At 62.7% G+C, this 16,027-nt stretch overlaps 1 protein-coding gene across 1 annotated transcript; it reads left to right on the top strand.

Annotated features, from left to right (window-relative positions):
• Window positions 1-314: 314 nt before the first annotated feature.
• ATP1B2 (ATPase Na+/K+ transporting subunit beta 2) lies at window positions 315-13,334 on the top strand. Its single transcript, XM_045001506.1, has 7 exons — window positions 315-495; window positions 7,263-7,391; window positions 7,778-7,882; window positions 8,208-8,413; window positions 8,534-8,590; window positions 9,566-9,664; window positions 11,158-13,334. Exons 1-7 carry the CDS (start codon window positions 384-386, stop codon window positions 11,320-11,322), a joined length of 873 nt encoding a protein of 290 aa, XP_044857441.1. The 5' UTR covers window positions 315-383; the 3' UTR covers window positions 11,323-13,334.
• Window positions 13,335-16,027: the final 2,693 nt, after the last annotated feature.

Here is a 16,027-nt window from a genome sequence, read left to right as displayed (position 1 = left end):
GTCCCTGGGGAGGGGCCCACCCCGGAGGACATCCCCCTTTCCTCGGGAGGGGGGGGGGAGGGGAGACTCCCCCCCCCGCCCCGTCTCTTTAAGCCCCGCCCCGGGGCCGGCCGCAAAACCTGAATGAGCCGCTCCGCCCCCTGGGAGGGCTCATTTGCATATGCATGAGCGCCCGGTGGGGCGGGGCCTGGGGGGGGAAGCCCGGAATAAAATACCCCCCCCCCCGCCGAACTCCGCTTTGCCTGGCTCATCCTCCGCTGGGGCAGCATCTCCCGGGTGTAGCGCCGCCGCCCCGCAGCGCCTTCCTCGGCCAGGGGATCTAGGGGTCCAGCCCCCCCAGTTCTGCAGCAGCCGCCCCCCCCCGCACACCCCCCCCCCCCACCATGGCTATCGAGAAAGAGAAGAAAACCTGCGGGCAAGTCATGGCGGAGTGGCGAGAAGGCATCTGGAATCCGCGCACCCACCAATTTATGGGGCGCACCGGCAGCAGCTGGGGTACGTGGCCGGCCTGGCCGGGGGGGGGCTGGCTCTGGGGCAGAGCCGGGGGGGGGGCGGCGATTGGAGGGTTAGCCCTTGAAAAGCAGGGGAAGTGTGTGTGTGGGGGGGGCGCTGATCTAGGAGGAGAAATTGGGGTGTCCTTAAAAGGAGGGGGACGGGGGGGAGGTGGATATGGGGCAGAAATTGGGGTGTCGCTGGCAGGCGCCCTTAAAAGGAGGGGGACGGGGGGAGGTGGATATGGGGCAGAAATTGGGGTGTCGCTGGCAGGCGCCCTTAAAAGGAGGGGGATGGGGGGGGAGGTTGATATGGGGCAGAAATTGGGGTGTCGCTGGCAGGCGCCCTTAAAAGGAGGGGGACAGGGGGGGAGGTTGATATGGGGAGAAATTGGGGTGCCGCTGGCAGGCGCCCTTAAAAGGAGGGGGCGGGGGGGAGGTGGATATGGGGCAGAAATTGGGGTGTCGCTGGCAGGCGCCCTTAAAAGGAGGGGGACGGGGGGGAGGTGGATATGGGGCAGAAATTGGGGTGTCGCTGGCAGGAGCCCTTAAAAGGAGGGGGACAGGGGGGGAGGTGGATATGGGGCAGAAATTGGGGTGTCGCTGGCAGGCGCCCTTAAAAGGAGGGGGACGGGGGGGAGGTTGATATGGGGGGAGAAATTGGGGTGCCGCTGGCAGGCGCCCTTAAAAGGAGGGGGACGGGGGGAGGTTGATATGGGGGGAGAAATTGGGGTGTCGCTGGCAGGCGCCCTTAAAAGGAGGGGGACGGGGGAGGTTGATATGGGGGGAGAAATTGGGGTGCTGCTAGTTAATGCCCTTAAAAGGAGGGGGACGGGGGGAGGCTGATATGGGGCAGAAATTGGGGTGTCGTTAACAGGAGCCCTTAACCCTTCCCACCCCCCGTCTCCTTTTATCTACCTGGGGGTGTCAGGAGCAGGTTATCTGGGGGGATTTTTGGGGTGTCCTTGAAGACCCCGAAAGGGAGGTGGATTTGGGGGGGCTGTTTGGGGGGGCAGGTCTCTAGGAAGATGGGTGCCGCCATGACCCAAATCCCTGTAGAAAGTGGAATTGGGTGATGCCTGGGGTGTATTTTTTGGGGGGGGTCTGTTTGCCTTAAAATGGGGGGTTATTGGGGTGGGGGGTTGGCTCCAAGCCCTTCTAAGAATGGTGGCTGTTTGGGGGTGTTTCATGGGGGGGGGTAAATGATCACAGGCTACAGGGGAGTCCTTGCCTGTGGCCCCCCCGGGGGTTTCTAGTGGGGGGGTGCTGTAGAGAGGGGGAGATGAAAGGGGGGGTCATCAAGGGGTGTCATGGCTGGGGGGAGAGAAATCAGGCAAAGGGTTTATTGGGGGAGTTGCAATGGGGGTGCAGTGCCCCCCCAATCCTAAGCAACAGGGAGGAGGAGAGGAGAGGGTTGGGGGGGCTGGCAAGGGGTTATGGGGTGTCTTTGGGGTCATGCATCAATGGGGGGGATCTATTTTCCCTTCCCCCCCAGGAAAGCGGGGGGTAGATGCAGGACTAGGGTTTCCCTGGGGGAGGGGGGCAGGCAGGGGGGTGCCTTGGGATATGGGGTGGGGGGAGAGAAGGGCTGAAATGGACTGAACCAGCTCAGATCCAGGCCTGGGATTCTCGGGCTGTGGGTGTGAAGGAGCAAATTTTGGGGGGGGTCTGTTCCCCACCCCCCGAAAAAAAATTCAGCTGCCCTTATCTATGCAGTGATGGGGGGCAGAGACGGGGCTGGCCTCGGAGATCGGTGTGGGGCAGAGACAGGGCTCGGGGCCCAGGGCTATATAGGGGGCAGGGGCTGTGGGGGGGGTAATGCCCCCCCTGCCCTGTCTCTATCAATCCCCTGCCCCCCCCCTTCCCCATTTCATGCTGCGGCGGCGGCGGCTGGAAAAGTAGGTCACTCCGCTTTCTGTAGGAGCTGGGGCCCCCCCCATCTGTCAACACAGCCCCCCCCACGCCGAGGGGGACAGGGACGGGGGAGTATTTTTGTAATGAAGTAAGAAAAAAAAAATCCAGGATCAGCCCCCCCATCCACAATCAGCCCCCCACATCTGGGATCAGCCCCCCCACATCCAGCCCCCCCCTCCATGATCAGCCTCCCCACATCTGGGATCAACGCCCCCCATCCACGATCAACCCCCCCTGCATCTGGGATCAGCCCCCCCGCCCCATCCGGCATTAGCCCCCTACCTCCAAAATTAGCCCCCCTTATCCTACCCACTCTGACCCCCCAGATTTCTCCCTGCTGTCCAATCCCTCCCCCTATTAACTCTGCCCCCCCTACTTTGCAACCCCCCCTTTTCCTCCTGCACGTACGTTCCCTCCCCTATGGCCTGACACCCCCCCCATCTTTTGGGAGTAGGAAGGGATTGGATAGGAGGAGGGAACCCAGCTATGGGGGGGGCAGGGGGAGCTGTATGGAGGGGGGGCCAGGACGGGGACCACCACCCCCCACTGGCTGGATTAATTGCCCTTTGCTTTGTCCGGATCGGGGCGGGGGGGGGGGGCGGTTGCCTGGAGATTCACCATTAATCCTGGCTTAGATTCACTGCAGAAGGCAGCTGCCCCCCCCTTCACTGCAGCAGGCGGCCGGGGAGCGGGGGGGGGCTGGCGGTGACACTGGGGGGGGGGCTGGGTTCCCATCTCGCTCTGGCTGGGGGATAGCGTCTTGGCTTGTTGCATTGCGGAGAAGCTGGCGGCCTGGCGGACCGGATTGGGCTGGCGGCGAGCGAGGGGGGGGGCGGGGGGGAGATCTGGGGGGGCAGCGGGGGGACTGAGAGGAGAGAGGTTGGGGCTGGGGGAAGGAGTGGGGAGGGGCTGGCGGGGAGCCGGATGGGGGGGTTGTTGGAGTGGGGGGGCTGAGGGGCTGGTGATGAAGTGGGGGCGCAGGTGGGGGCTGCAGTGGGGGGGCAGGTGGTGGAGTGGGGCTGGAGGGAAGTGGGGGGGCTGGTGGGGGAGCTGGGGGCAGGTAGATGTGGAGTGGGGAGGCTGGGGGTTGAGTGGGGGGCTGGGGGATGTGGGGGCAGGTGGGGGATGTGGGGGTCTGGGGGCAGAGTGGGGGGGGCTGGGGGGTGTGATGGAGTGAGGAGCTGGGGGGTCTGGGGGCAGGGGGCGGAGTGGGGGGGCTGGGGGGTGTGATGGAGTGAGGAGCTGGGGGATGTGGGGGCAGGGGGCGGAGCGGGGGGGCTGGTGGATTGGATGGAGTGAGGAGCTGGGGGATGTGGGGGCAGGGGGGCGGAGTGGGGGGGCTGGGGGGTGTGATGGAGTGAGGAGCTGGGGGATGTGGGGGCAGGGGGGCGGAGTGGGGGGGCTGGGGGGTGTGATGGAGTGAGGAGCTGGGGGTCTGGGGGCAGGGGGCGGAGTGGGGGGGCTGGGGGGTGTGATGGAGTGAGTAGCGGGGGGATGTGGGGGCAGGGGGGCTGAGAGGGGGGGCTGGGGGGTGTGATGGAGTGAGGAGCTGGGGGATGTGGGGGCGGGGGCGGAGTGGGGGGGCTGGGGGATGTGATGGAGTGAGGAGCTGGGGGATGTGGGGGCAGGGGGCGGAGCGGGGGGGCTGGGGGGTGTGATGGAGTGAGGAGCTGGGGGGTGTGGGGTCGGGGGCGGAGTGGGGGGCTGGGGGGTGTGATGGAGTGAGGAGCTGGGGGATGTGGGGGCAGGGGGCGGAGCAGGGGGCTGGGGGATGTGATGGAGTGAGGAGCTGGGGGATCTCGGGGCAGGGGGCGGAGCGGGGGGGCTGGGGGATGTGATGGAGCGAGGAGCTGGGGGGTCTGGGGGCAGGGGGCGGAGGGGGGGGGCTGGGGGGTGTGATGGAGTGAGGAGCTGGGGGATGTGGGGGCAGGGGGCGGAGCGGGGTGGCTGGGGGCTGTGATGGAGTGAGGAGCTGGGGGGTCTGGGAGCAGGGGGCGGAGTGGGGGGGCTGGGGGGTGTGATGGAGTGAGGAGCTGGGGGATGTGGGGGCAGGGGGCGGAGTGGGGGGGCTGGGGGGTGTGATGGAGTGAGGAGCTGGGGGGTCTGGGGGCGGAGTGGGGGGGCTGGGGGGTGTGATGGAGTGAGGAGCTGGGGGATGTGGGGGCAGGGGGCAGAGTGGGGGGGCTGGGGGATGTGATGGAGTGAGGAGCTGGGGGATGTGGGGGCAGGGGGCGGAGTGGGGAGACAGGGTTAGGGTTAGGGGCTCTGAGCTGACCGCCGGCCGAGGGCTTTGTTTGTGGGGCTGGGGGGAGCCCCGCTACCCCCCCCCCGCCCTCCCCGGAAGAGCTGGCGTTAGGGTGTGGGCAGGGGGGTAGCTAGGAGCGTTGCACTGATTGCAGGGGGGGGGTTACTCTGGATTGACACCCGGGAGTAGCCAGGAGCCGTGGGTCACTCCCTGCGCCCCATAAGGTGTTGGAGATCGGTGGAGTTGCTCTAGATTTACACCAGGTAGTAGCTGGGTGCAATGCACTGCTCTGATTCCCCCCACCCCTTGCATTTGGGTTACTCCGGATTGACACCTGAGAGTAGCCAGGAGCCGTGGGTCACTCCCTGCGACCCATAAGGCGTTGGAGATCGGTGGAGTTGCTCTAGATTTACACCGGGTAGGAGCTGGGTGCAATGCACTGCTCTGATTTCCCCCACCCCTTGCATTTGGGTTACTCCAGATTGACACCCGAGAGTAGCCAGGAGCCGTGGGTCACTCCCTGCGACCCATAAGGCGTTGGAGATCGGTGGAGTTGCTCTAGATTTACACCGGGTAGGAGCTGGGTGCAATGCACTGCTCTGATTTCCCCCACCCCTTGCATTTGGGTTACTCCAGATTGACACCCGAGAGTAGCCAGGAGCCGTGGGTCACTCCCTGCGACCCATAAGGCGTTGGAGATCGGTGGAGTTGCTCTAGATTTACACCAGGTAGTAGCTGGGTGCAATGCACTGCTCTGATTCCCCCCACCCCTTGCATTTGGGTTACTCCCGATTGACACCCGGGAGCAACGCCTCACTCTCCGATCTCTGCTGCCTTTGGAGTCTCACTGCTTACTCTGGATTTACACCTCTGAGGAGAAGGGCTACGCTTTGGTTTTCGGTCGCCTTTTGGCTTGCGCTAGGGTTACTACAGGTTTACACCTGTTCATCTGGATTTACGTCCCTCCCATGCTCAGGTGCCTCCGGAGGGGCTGGGAAGTTGAGTTAGGTGTAGCTGCAGGCGGAGGGGGCTGGTTCTGTGCAGACAGACACTTGTAGATTTACAAAGGGGTTAGTCTGGATTTACACTGGCAATAACCAAGGGCAGCTCTCCCATGCCTCCAATTTCAAGTTTGCAGCTGGGTTACGCGGGATTTGCACCAGGAGGAAGCAGAGAGGTCAATCGCGATCCCTGTTAGGGTTACACTGGGTTACTGTGTTCTCCCTCACCTTTGGGTTTGCTCCTAATCTCCACCCCCTTTAGGTTTACACCAGGGTTACTCTCGGTTTACACCCAGGAGTAGCTGGGGGGTAGAGGGGCTGATGGCCGTCCCCTTTAGGTTTACACCGGGGTTACTCTGGGTTTACACTGGGGAGTAGAGGGGCTGATGGCTGTCCCCTTTAGGTTTACACCGGGGTTACTCTGGGTTTACTCCAGGGAGTAGAGGGGCTGGTGGCCGTCCCCTTTAGGTTTACACCAGGCTTACTCTGGGTTTACACCCAGGAGTAGAGGGGCTGGTGGCCGTTCCCTTTAGGTTTACACCAGGGTTACTCTGGGTTTACACCGGGGAGTAGAGGGGCTGGTGGCCGTTCTCTTTAGGTTTACACCTGGGTTACTCTGGGTTTACATCAGGAGTAGCTGGGGAGTAGAGGGGATGGTGGCCATCCCCTTCAGGTTTACACCGGGGTTACTCTGGGTTTACACCCCGGAGTAGCTGGGGAGTAGAGGGGCTGGTGGCCGTTCTCTTTAGGTTTACACCTGGGTTACTCTGGGTTTACACCAGGAGTAGCTGGGGAGTAGAGGGGATGGGTGGCCATCCCCTTCAGGTTTACACCAGGGTTACTCTGGGTTTACACCCCGGAGTAGCTGGGGAGTAGAGGGGCTGGTGGCCGTCCCCTTTAGGTTTACACCGGGGTTACTCTGGGTTTACACCCAGGAGTAGCTGGGGAGTAGAGGGGCTGGTGGCCGTCCCCTTTAGGTTTACACCGGGGTTACTCTGGGTTTACACTGGGGAGTAGAGGGGCTGGTGGCCGTCCCCTTTAGGTTTACACCGGGGTTACTCTGGGTTTACACTGGGGAGTAGAGGGGCTGGTGGCCGTCCCCTTCAGGTTTACACCAGAGTTACTCTGGGTTTACACCCAGGAGTAGCTGGGGAGTAGAGGGGCTGGTGGCCGTCCCCTTTAGGTTTACACCGGGGTTACTCTGGGTTTACACCCAGGAGTAGCTCAGAGCTATTCTTTTCTCTCACCTTTGGGTTCCCCCCTGCACTCCCCGGGCCTGTCTCCCGAGTGGGGAGCCGCCCTGCCAGCCCCGCGGGCAGAGGGGTGTCACTGGCTAGCTGTGGGGCTGTGTTGGGGATCGGGGGAGGGGAGTGTTGGAGGTGGGGGTCAGGGGATCCCCGTTTCCCCCTCCCTCCTGCGCAAGGTTTGTCGGGGGGGGGGTTAGGCTGTGTGTTGGGGGGAGGGGCAACCCCCCATTCCCTTTTTAACTGGAGCAGGGCCAGCCTGGGACTGGATGGGGGGGGGGGCTCCCAGCCTGGGTGCTGGACGGGGGGGGGCTCCCCCATGTGGGGGCTTTGCTTAACACCCCCCGTTTTTCTCCCCCCCCCCCAGCCTTGATCCTGTTCTTCTACCTGGTGTTTTACGGTTTCCTCACGGCGCTTTTCACGCTCACCATGTGGGTCATGCTGCAGACGGTCGACCCCTACATCCCAAAGTACCAGGACCGCCTCTCCGTGCCCGGTAAGGCCTCGTGGGTGTGGGGGGGGGCGTGCCCGGGGGGGGCAGCGTGCCCCACTGCGCCTGCATTGCCTGTCCCTCGCACGCCCGTCGCACGCCCGCTGGCCGCCCCCGCCTCCGGCCCCGGGTTCCTCAGCCACGGCCCCCGGCTGGTGCCGGCGTGGGAGGGTGGGCCCGGGGAGACCCTCTTGTGCACCCCTTTTTTTTTTTTTGCACGTGCGTGTGCAGGCCGTGCGCACACGCACACACACGCACGTGCCACTCCCGGCGGATCCCGTTCATCGCGTGCGCCCGGCTGCATTGGCACGATGTTGGGTGGGGGGGGGCTAGAACTGCCTCCCTAAAGCAGACCCCCCCCAATATTTTCTTTCCCCCCCCGCCCCCCCCAGGGATGATGATCCGCCCCAAGACAGACACCCTGGACGTGACTTTTAACGTCAGCAACACGGAGAGCTGGGACCGTTACGTCAAGATGCTGAATGACTTCCTGGAGCGTGAGTCGGGATGGGTGCAAACGGGGGGTGGGGGGTGGCGTTCCCCCCCCCCGATTAACCCCCATTTGGGGGGAGAAGGGGGTTGGGATGGTGGCTTCTAGTTCTGGGGTCCCCCCCCTGGGCTGCGGGGTGGGTGTGGGGGAGAAGAGAGGGTGAGGCCTAGACTGGCAGACTGCTGCCCCCTGGTGGCCGTCAGCGGAGCCGGCAACCTTCCCCAGCCGGCCGCTGTTAACCCGCGGAACTCCCCACCGCAGGATTTCCCTCAGGGCTGTAACTCTGGTAGCCCCTCAGCGCCAACCTGCTAACTCCCCCCCCCCTCCCCCAGCCTACAACGACTCCATCCAGGTGGCCACCAACGACGTGTGCCGCCCGGGCCGCTACAACGAGCAGCCGGACAACGGGGTGCTGAATTACCCCAAGCGGGCCTGCCAGTTCAACCGCACGGCGCTGGGCGCCTGTTCCGGCCTCAACGACTCCACCCACTACGGCTACGCCGACGGCCGGCCTTGCATCCTCATCAAGATGAACCGGGTAGGTGAGGCCGGCGTTGGGGGGACCCTGGGCTGCGGTTCGCACCGCCCCCCCCAAAAATTGGGGGGTTCTCCCCGCCCTGCACACACTTTTGTGACACCCTCCCCTTCCTCCTTCCAGGTCATCAACTTCTTTGCAGGGGCCAACCAGACCATGAACGTCACCTGTGCCGCGAAGGTGAGACCCCCCCCCCCGCACCCCACCCTGCTGCCCCCCCCTTCCATCACCCCCTCACCCTCTTTTCTCTTCATTAACTCGCCTGCCTTGTCTCTCTCCGGATCTTCCCGCCCACAGAGGCCCGTTTCCAAATTCCAGGCGGTAAGGGATGTGTCCAGGCAGTGGGGGGGACCCCCCCTTGGGTGGGGAGGTCCAGGGGGGTCCCCCAAATCGATACAATCCTCACCCCAGCTTGTAGCACTCTCGTCCGCATCCCGTAGGGCTTTGGGGACCTGCTGGTTGGTAGAATGGGTCCCCATGACTTGTACCCTGAGGTTAGATGATGTCTGGCTGCACCCCGATTCGAGATGCCCCCCCCCAATTCACCTTAGCCCTGCCTGCCCCAGAGCAGGACGTGGCTTTGCTGATCCCATCCGAAACGGCACCCCCATTTTAGCAGATTTCCCCCAACTGCACCCCGATTTGAGATGCCCCCCGAATTCACCTTAGCCCTGCCTCTCCCAGCCCCAGAGCAGGACGTGGCTTCGCTGATCCCATCCGAAACGGCACCCCCATTTTAGCAGATTTCCCCCAACTGCACCCCGATTCCCCCTTCTCGCTACCTCTCCTTCTCGGCCGCTTATTCACTCATTTCATCTCGCTCTCCTCCGCCTTCCGGGCAGCTGAACCCCGAGATGGAGCACGCAGTAAGGACAGGAAAGGGGCGGGGCTCCGTAATGGGGGCTAGGAAAATGAAGGGGGGACGTGCCAGGGTGGGGCGGAGGGGAGGGGGCTCTGAGGATGGGGGAAGCTGGGGGGCAGGCAGGGTGGATGGGGGGGGACTAAGGCTGGGGGGATGGCGAGGGAACAGGGGGATGGGCTTTTTGGGGGGGAGGGGAAGACCCCAATGGGAACGCGCAGGGGGATGGGGGGGTGGGGGACGGCTGGGGGGTTCTGGGTAACCCTTGAAATCTCTCTTCTTCCTTCCCCCACCAGAAAGAGGAGGATGCGCACAAGCTGGGGGAGATGGTGATGTACCCCCCAAATGGTCACATCGACCTCATGTATTTTCCCTACTACGGCAAGAAAGTCCATGTGAGTATGGGGGGGGGGGGTTCTCAGGACTGGGGGGGCCCTGTTCTCTGCCGGGGGGGAGTCCATGTTCTCTCTCCAGCCCTGGGAGGGGAGTGGGGGCTGGTGGTTAGAGCAGGGGGGGCTGGGAGCCAGGACTCCTGGGTTCTCTCCCCGGTGCTGAGTGGGGGCTGGTGGGTTAGAGAAGTGGGGGCTGGGAGGCAGGACTCCTGGGTTCTCTCCCCAGCTCTGGGAGGGGAGTGGGGGCTGGTGGGTCAGAGCAGGGGGCCTAGGAGCCAGGACTCGTGGGTTCTCTCCCCGGCTCTGGGAGGGGAGTGGGGGCTGGTGGTTAGAGCAGGGGGGCTGGGAGCCAGGACTCCTGGGTTCTCTCCCCGGCTCTGGGAGGGGAGTGGGGGCTGGTGGGTCAGAGCAGGGGGCCTAGGAGCCAGGACTCCTGGGTTCTCTCCTGGCTCTGGAAGGGGAGTGGGGGCTGGTGGTTAGAGTAGGAGGGGCTGGGAGCCAGGACTCCTGGGTTCTCTCCCCGGCTCTGGGAGAGGAGTGCGGGCTGGTGGGTCAGAGCAGGGGGGGCTGGGAGCCAGGACTCCTGGGTTCTCTCCCTGGCTCTGGGAGAGGAATGTGGGCTGGTGGGTCAGAGCAAGGGGGCCGGGAGCCAGGACTCCTGGGTTCTCTCCCCGGCTCTGGGAGGGGAGTGGGGGCTGGTGGGTTAGAGCGGGGGTAGGGGCTGGGAGCCAGGACTCCTGGGTTCTCTCCCCGGTGCTGAGTGGGGGCTGGTGGGTTAGAGAAGTGGGGGCTGGGAGGCAGGACTCCTGGGTTCTCTCCCTGGCTCTGGGAGGGGAGTGGGGGCTGGTGGTTAGAGCAGGGGGGCTGGGAGCCAGGACTCCTGGGTTCTCTCCCCGGCTCTGGGAGGGGAGTGGGGGCTGGTGGGTCAGAGCAGGGGGCCTAGGAGCCAGGACTCCTGGGTTCTCTCCTGGCTCTGGAAGGGGAGTGGGGGCTGGTGGTTACAGTAGGAGGGGCTGGGAGCCAGGACTCCTGGGTTCTCTCCCTGGCTCTGGGAGGGGAGTGTGGGCTGGTGGGTTAGAGCAGGGTGGGCTGGGAGCCAGGACTCCTGGGTTCTCTCCCCGGCTCTGGGAGAGGAGTGCGGGCTGGTGGGTCAGAGCAGGGGGGGCTGGGAGCCAGGACTCCTGGGTTCTCTCCCTGGCTCTGGGAGGGGAATGTGGGCTGGTGGGTCAGAGCAAGGGGGCTGGGAGCCAGGACTCCTGGGTTCTCTCCCTGGCTCTGGGAGGGGAGTGTGGGCTGGTGGGTTAGAGCAGGGTGGGCTGGGAGCCAGGACTCCTGGGTTCTCTCCCCGGCTCTGGGAGAGGAGTGGGGGCTGGTGGGTCAGAGCAGGGGGGGCTGGGAGCCAGGACTCCTGGGTTCTCTCCCCGGCTCTGGGAGGGGAGTGGGGACCCACCCTCGGTTCCTGACCCGCCCTTCCCTTCTGCGCCCCCCCCCCTTAGGTGAACTACACCCAGCCCATCGTGGCCGTCAAGTTCCTAACCCTGGAGGCCAACGTGGACCACAACGTGGAGTGTAAGATCAACGCGGCGAACATCGCCACCACCGACGAGCGGGACAAGTTCGCTGGCCGCGTGGCCTTCAAGATCCGGGTCAACAGGGACTAAGCCCCGCCTCCCCCTTCCCCCTCCCCCCACCTTTCCCGGGGCTCCGCCCCCAAATGGGCAGGGCTTAATGGAGGAGGAGGAGCCAGTTTGCGTAAGGGGAGGCGCCCCCAGCACATCCTGGGCGGGGCTTGATGGAGGAGGAGGAGCCTATTTCATCGGGGAGAGGGACCCCCCCTGGGATTTGATTTTATTTCTTTGCGGGGGGGGGGGTGTTTTGCTCTTGAAATCGTCCTGCTGAGAATCCTAGGATGACTAACCTGGCTCTTTGGCCATTTTAGGGACCTTCCCTGTGCCCCCCCCCCGATTCTGCCCCCCCACCCCAAAACGTGCTGATTACACTGAAGGATCTGGTACCACCCTACACCCCCCCCCCAAATCCTTTGGAATGCTACGTCGCTTTGATCTCTTCTAATGCCCCTTCCCCCCCTTTTTTGGGGGGGCAGCTCAGAGCCTGTGACCCCCCCCTTTCTCCTGCCCCTTGAAATCCCATTGAGATGTTTCCTAATATAATAATAAATGTATATAGATATTTTTTATATATATATATATTAAAAATTAAGGTACGGCCGAGACCTCTATTTTTTCCACCCCCCCGTGCACCCCACTTCTGCCCGCTCCCCGTTTTCCATCCTCCACCCCACGCCCCTACAAGAGACGTTGAGATTTGGTGCGTTTGTCGTGAGCCGGCGGCCATTTTGTTTCCCTGACCTAGTAGGTGCCGGGGTTGAGTGGAGGGAATGTAGGCCGGGAAATTGGAATGACCCCACTTCCGCGGCCCACCGTACGGCCGCCGTTGTCCCCGTAGGTTAGAAAACAAAATGGCTGAACAGCGGTTGCCCTATTGTGGGATAGCAGCCGTTGTCCGTGTCGGTTGGGAATCAAAATGGCCACCATTCCGCAGCCAATAACGTGGCTGCCCTCGTCCGTGTAGACCAGGAATCAAAATGGCCGCCGTTCCGCAGCCAACAACGTGGCTGCCCTTGTGCGCGTAGGCCGGGAATTAAAATGGCCGCCGTTCCGCAGCCAACGACGTGGCTGCCCTTGTGCGCGTAGGCCGGGAATCAAAATGGCCGCCGTTCCTCAGCCAACGATGTGGCTGCCCTTGTCCGTGTTGGTTGGGAATCAAAATGGCCACCATTCCTCAGCCAACGATGTGGCTGCCCTTGTCCGTGTAGGCCGGGAATCAAAATGGCCACTATTCCACAGCCAACGACATGGTTGCCCTTGTCCATATAGGCTGTGAATCAAAATGGCTGGACAATAGCTGCGGAATGTCTGCCATTTTGACCGCCTGCCCTGCAAAAGAGACACGGCGGCCATTGTTGGGGTAGGCCGGGAATCAAAATGGCTGCCGCCGGCTGTGGAAATGTGGCCATTTTGTTTCTTAGCCTCTGTGGCAAAAAGTCGGGCCAACCTGACTGGGGCATGTGGGCCAGGAAAGGAAAATGGCTGCCATTTTCAGCCGACGTTTGGCTCTGTCTGTGAAGAAACAAAATGGCTGCTGTAGTCAAAGCCTCTGAAGAACGGTCGCCATTTTGAGTCTTGGTATTGAGAGCTTGGCCATGAATGGAGGCCATCTTGGATTCCTGGCCTCCATGGCTAATGGCTGCCATGTTGGGCTGTGCAATGGTGGCCATCTTGGATTCCTGGCTGACAGAACTGAGGCCGCCATATTGGGCTGTAACCTTTCCAGCACCTCCTTCTGAGTCGTACCCCTACTCCCTACCAATGTGACCCCTTTCCTCATCTTAGGGTCTGTCTTCCTCTTTTAATGTAGAGTTATTTTTAATCTCTCTTTTCGCTTAATGCGGCATCTGCACTGAGACAAGACTTGTCCGTCGTCCCCCCCTCCAGCATCCTGGGAAATTCCTTGCACCCCCTTAACTCTGCCCTTGAAACAGCTGACACAAACGTTGCCTGTATTAGACTCCTGCCTGGTCTCTAGTCTTCTCTGCTGTTGTCTGTAAACCACAAGAGAAACGATTCCCTTTTGTTTGGAACTGGAAGTAATTTAAAAAAAATAATGAAATCCCCCTCCCCCCCACATTTTCCTAATGCTGCATCCTTGAAATCACTGTATGAATGAAATAACAACTCCTTTGCTTTTTAACTTTTTTTTTAATTATTATTATTATTCTGGTTCGTTTTTATTTGCAGAATTATTTAATTGCCTGTATCGGATCCACTGTAAAAGATGAGAAGAAATAAACAAAAAACCCACCCTTAAAAACTAGAGATGGTAACGGAGAGTTTGATTTTCAATGTGGAGTGTGTTTAGAGCCGGTGGAACTCACCGCAACATGGTCCTGAGGTCACGGATGAGAAATAAAAGCCCATGTGGGCTTATTAAATTTGCACTGAAGTTGGAGCCTAATGTAATTTGTCCCTAGCTAGGGAGGCAGTGTGGCCTAGTCCTGGATCTCTGACTAGATAAGTCCCTTTCCGTCTCTGTGTGCCTCAGTTTCCCCAGCATTAGCGTGAGGACACTGATCCCGAACCCGCTTTGTAAAGCACTTTGAGGTCGGCTGTTGAGTGGAGCTAGGGATTATTAATTAACGGAACCGAATAATTTACTGCGATAGCATCTGATACCAAAGTATCGGAGGGCTTTCTCACCGTCAATGGGTTTGTCGTCCCGTGAGGTAGGGGGGATATGATCCCCATTGTACAGAGGGGCAAATCATTCCCCGAAGAGCCAGATTGGAGCCACTGTGGTGTCCCCCAAGCTTTCCCCCCGCTCCAACACAGAGATTGATAGGGCAAATATTGGAGATCCCACCGCTCACACCAATCTCCCTTGGCACAGGCCAGAGAAGATGGGCTGTAACTAATTGGGGGCTGGGGGAAGGTGTATCTTTGGGTAGGGGTGGGGCTAGAAATTGATGGGGAGGGGCCTTCTATGGCAATGGGTGGGGCCAGCATCTAGGGGGTGGGGCAACACAGGAGAAGGGTGTATGTCATTATGGCCTTTTTTGACCCCGAGGGAGGGGGGGTGCTGTCTTGTTCTTCGACACAATGGCCTGGGCTGGGAGCCAGGACTCCTGGGTTCTCTCCCCGGCTCTGGGAGGGAGCGGGAGAGGTTACTGCAACACCAGAGACAGATCCGGGGGGGGGAGAATGGACATCATCCCCTCATCAGGGGGGGCCCTCCCATCTATTTCCTATGACCCCGTTCTTTTTTGTGGGGGGCGAGGGACTTTTCCCCTGGCATCTTGAGAAGAAATTTCTCCCCTAGTAACCTACATAATTTTTTTCCCTTGGGTGAATTTAATCCCCCCCCGATCATTTTAATCCCCCCCCCCCATTACTGTGCCTGGGCCAGCGTGGACAGATTGTCCTGTGTTAATCTTCCTGCGCTACTCAATCCTCCGTGGGGGGAGGGGGGCAGGCACAGAGGCCTAGATCTGAGGGGGGGAGGGTGTCCTGAAGCTGGGGGTCCTGCCCCCCCTCTGCACAGGAAAAGGATCTGCCTTAGTCCTGTAGCCCTCAGTGCACCGGGTGCGACAGGGACACAGAGCGAGAGACGGGCCCTGCGGTGAAGGCCGGGAGCCAGGACTCCTGGGTTCTCTCCCGGCACCGGGAGGGGAGTGGGGGCTGGTGGGTCAGAGCAGGGGGGGGTGGGAGCCAGGACTCCTGGGTTCTCTCCTTGGCTCTGGGAGGGGAGTGGGGGCTGGTGGGTTAGAGCAGGGGGGGCTGGGAGCCAGGACTCCTGGGTTCTCTCCCCGGCCCTGGGAGGGGAGTGGGGGCTGGTGGGTCAGAGTGGGGGGGGGAGCCAGGACTTTTAGCGTTGTGCCCCCCCCCCCCACCACAGGATTGGCTGGTGCCTGGGGGGGGGGGTCTGGGCAGGCTGCCCTGGTGTGGGGGGCACATTGTGCCCACTGTGAGGGGAAGGGACGTAGCCTCATGTGCCCCTGGCGCTGGGCAGCCAGGCGGTGCCCGGGCTGGATGGACGCCCGGCCTGCTGCCCCCTCCGCCTGCCCCGCCTCCGCCTCCCCCCTCCGCCTGCCCAGCCCCCCCCCCCGTCCCCGGAGCCTCCTCCCTCCGTCTGGCCAGCCCCCCACCCCTCCCCTCAGCCTCCCCCCTCCGCCTGCCCAGCCCCCTCCCCGGCCCCGGAGCCTCCTCCCTCCGCCTGGCCAGCCCCCCACCCCTCCCCTCAGCCTCCCCCCTCCGCCTGCCCAGCCCCCTCCCCGTCCCCGGAGCCTCCTCGCTCCGCCTGGCCAGCCCCCCCCCCCTCCCCTCAGCCTCCCCCCTCAGCCTGCCCAGCCCCCCCCCCCGGCCCCTCTGCTCCCCTCCCCTCAGGTACCTGAGCTCCTGCCCAGCCTGCCCCCCCACTGCTCCCCTCCTTCCCCCCCATCTGCCCCGGCCCCTCTGCTCCCCTCCCCGCAGGTACCCCAGCTCCTGCCCAGCCTCCCCCCCCAGCCTGCCCCCCCACTGCTCCCCTCCTTCCCCCCCATCTGCCCCGGCCCCTCTGCTCCCCTCCCCGCAGGTACCCCAGCTCCCGCCCAGCCTCCCCCCCCAGCCTGCCCCCCCACTGCTCCCCTCCTTCCCCCCCATCTGCCCCGGCCCCTCTGCTCCCCTCCCCACAGGTACCCCAGCTCCCTCCCAGCCTCCCCCCCCCAGCCTGCCCCCCCACTGCTCCCCTCCTTCCCCCCATCTGCCCTGGCCCCTCTGCTCCCCTCCCCTGAGGTACCCCAGCTCCCTCCCA

This window comes from Mauremys mutica, unplaced genomic scaffold, assembly GCF_020497125.1.
Source record: "Mauremys mutica isolate MM-2020 ecotype Southern unplaced genomic scaffold, ASM2049712v1 Super-Scaffold_277, whole genome shotgun sequence".
Lineage (NCBI taxonomy): Eukaryota > Metazoa > Chordata > Testudines > Geoemydidae > Mauremys > Mauremys mutica.
The sequence above is the reverse complement of the archived record's forward strand: the minus strand, read 5'-3'. Positions and strand labels throughout refer to the sequence as shown.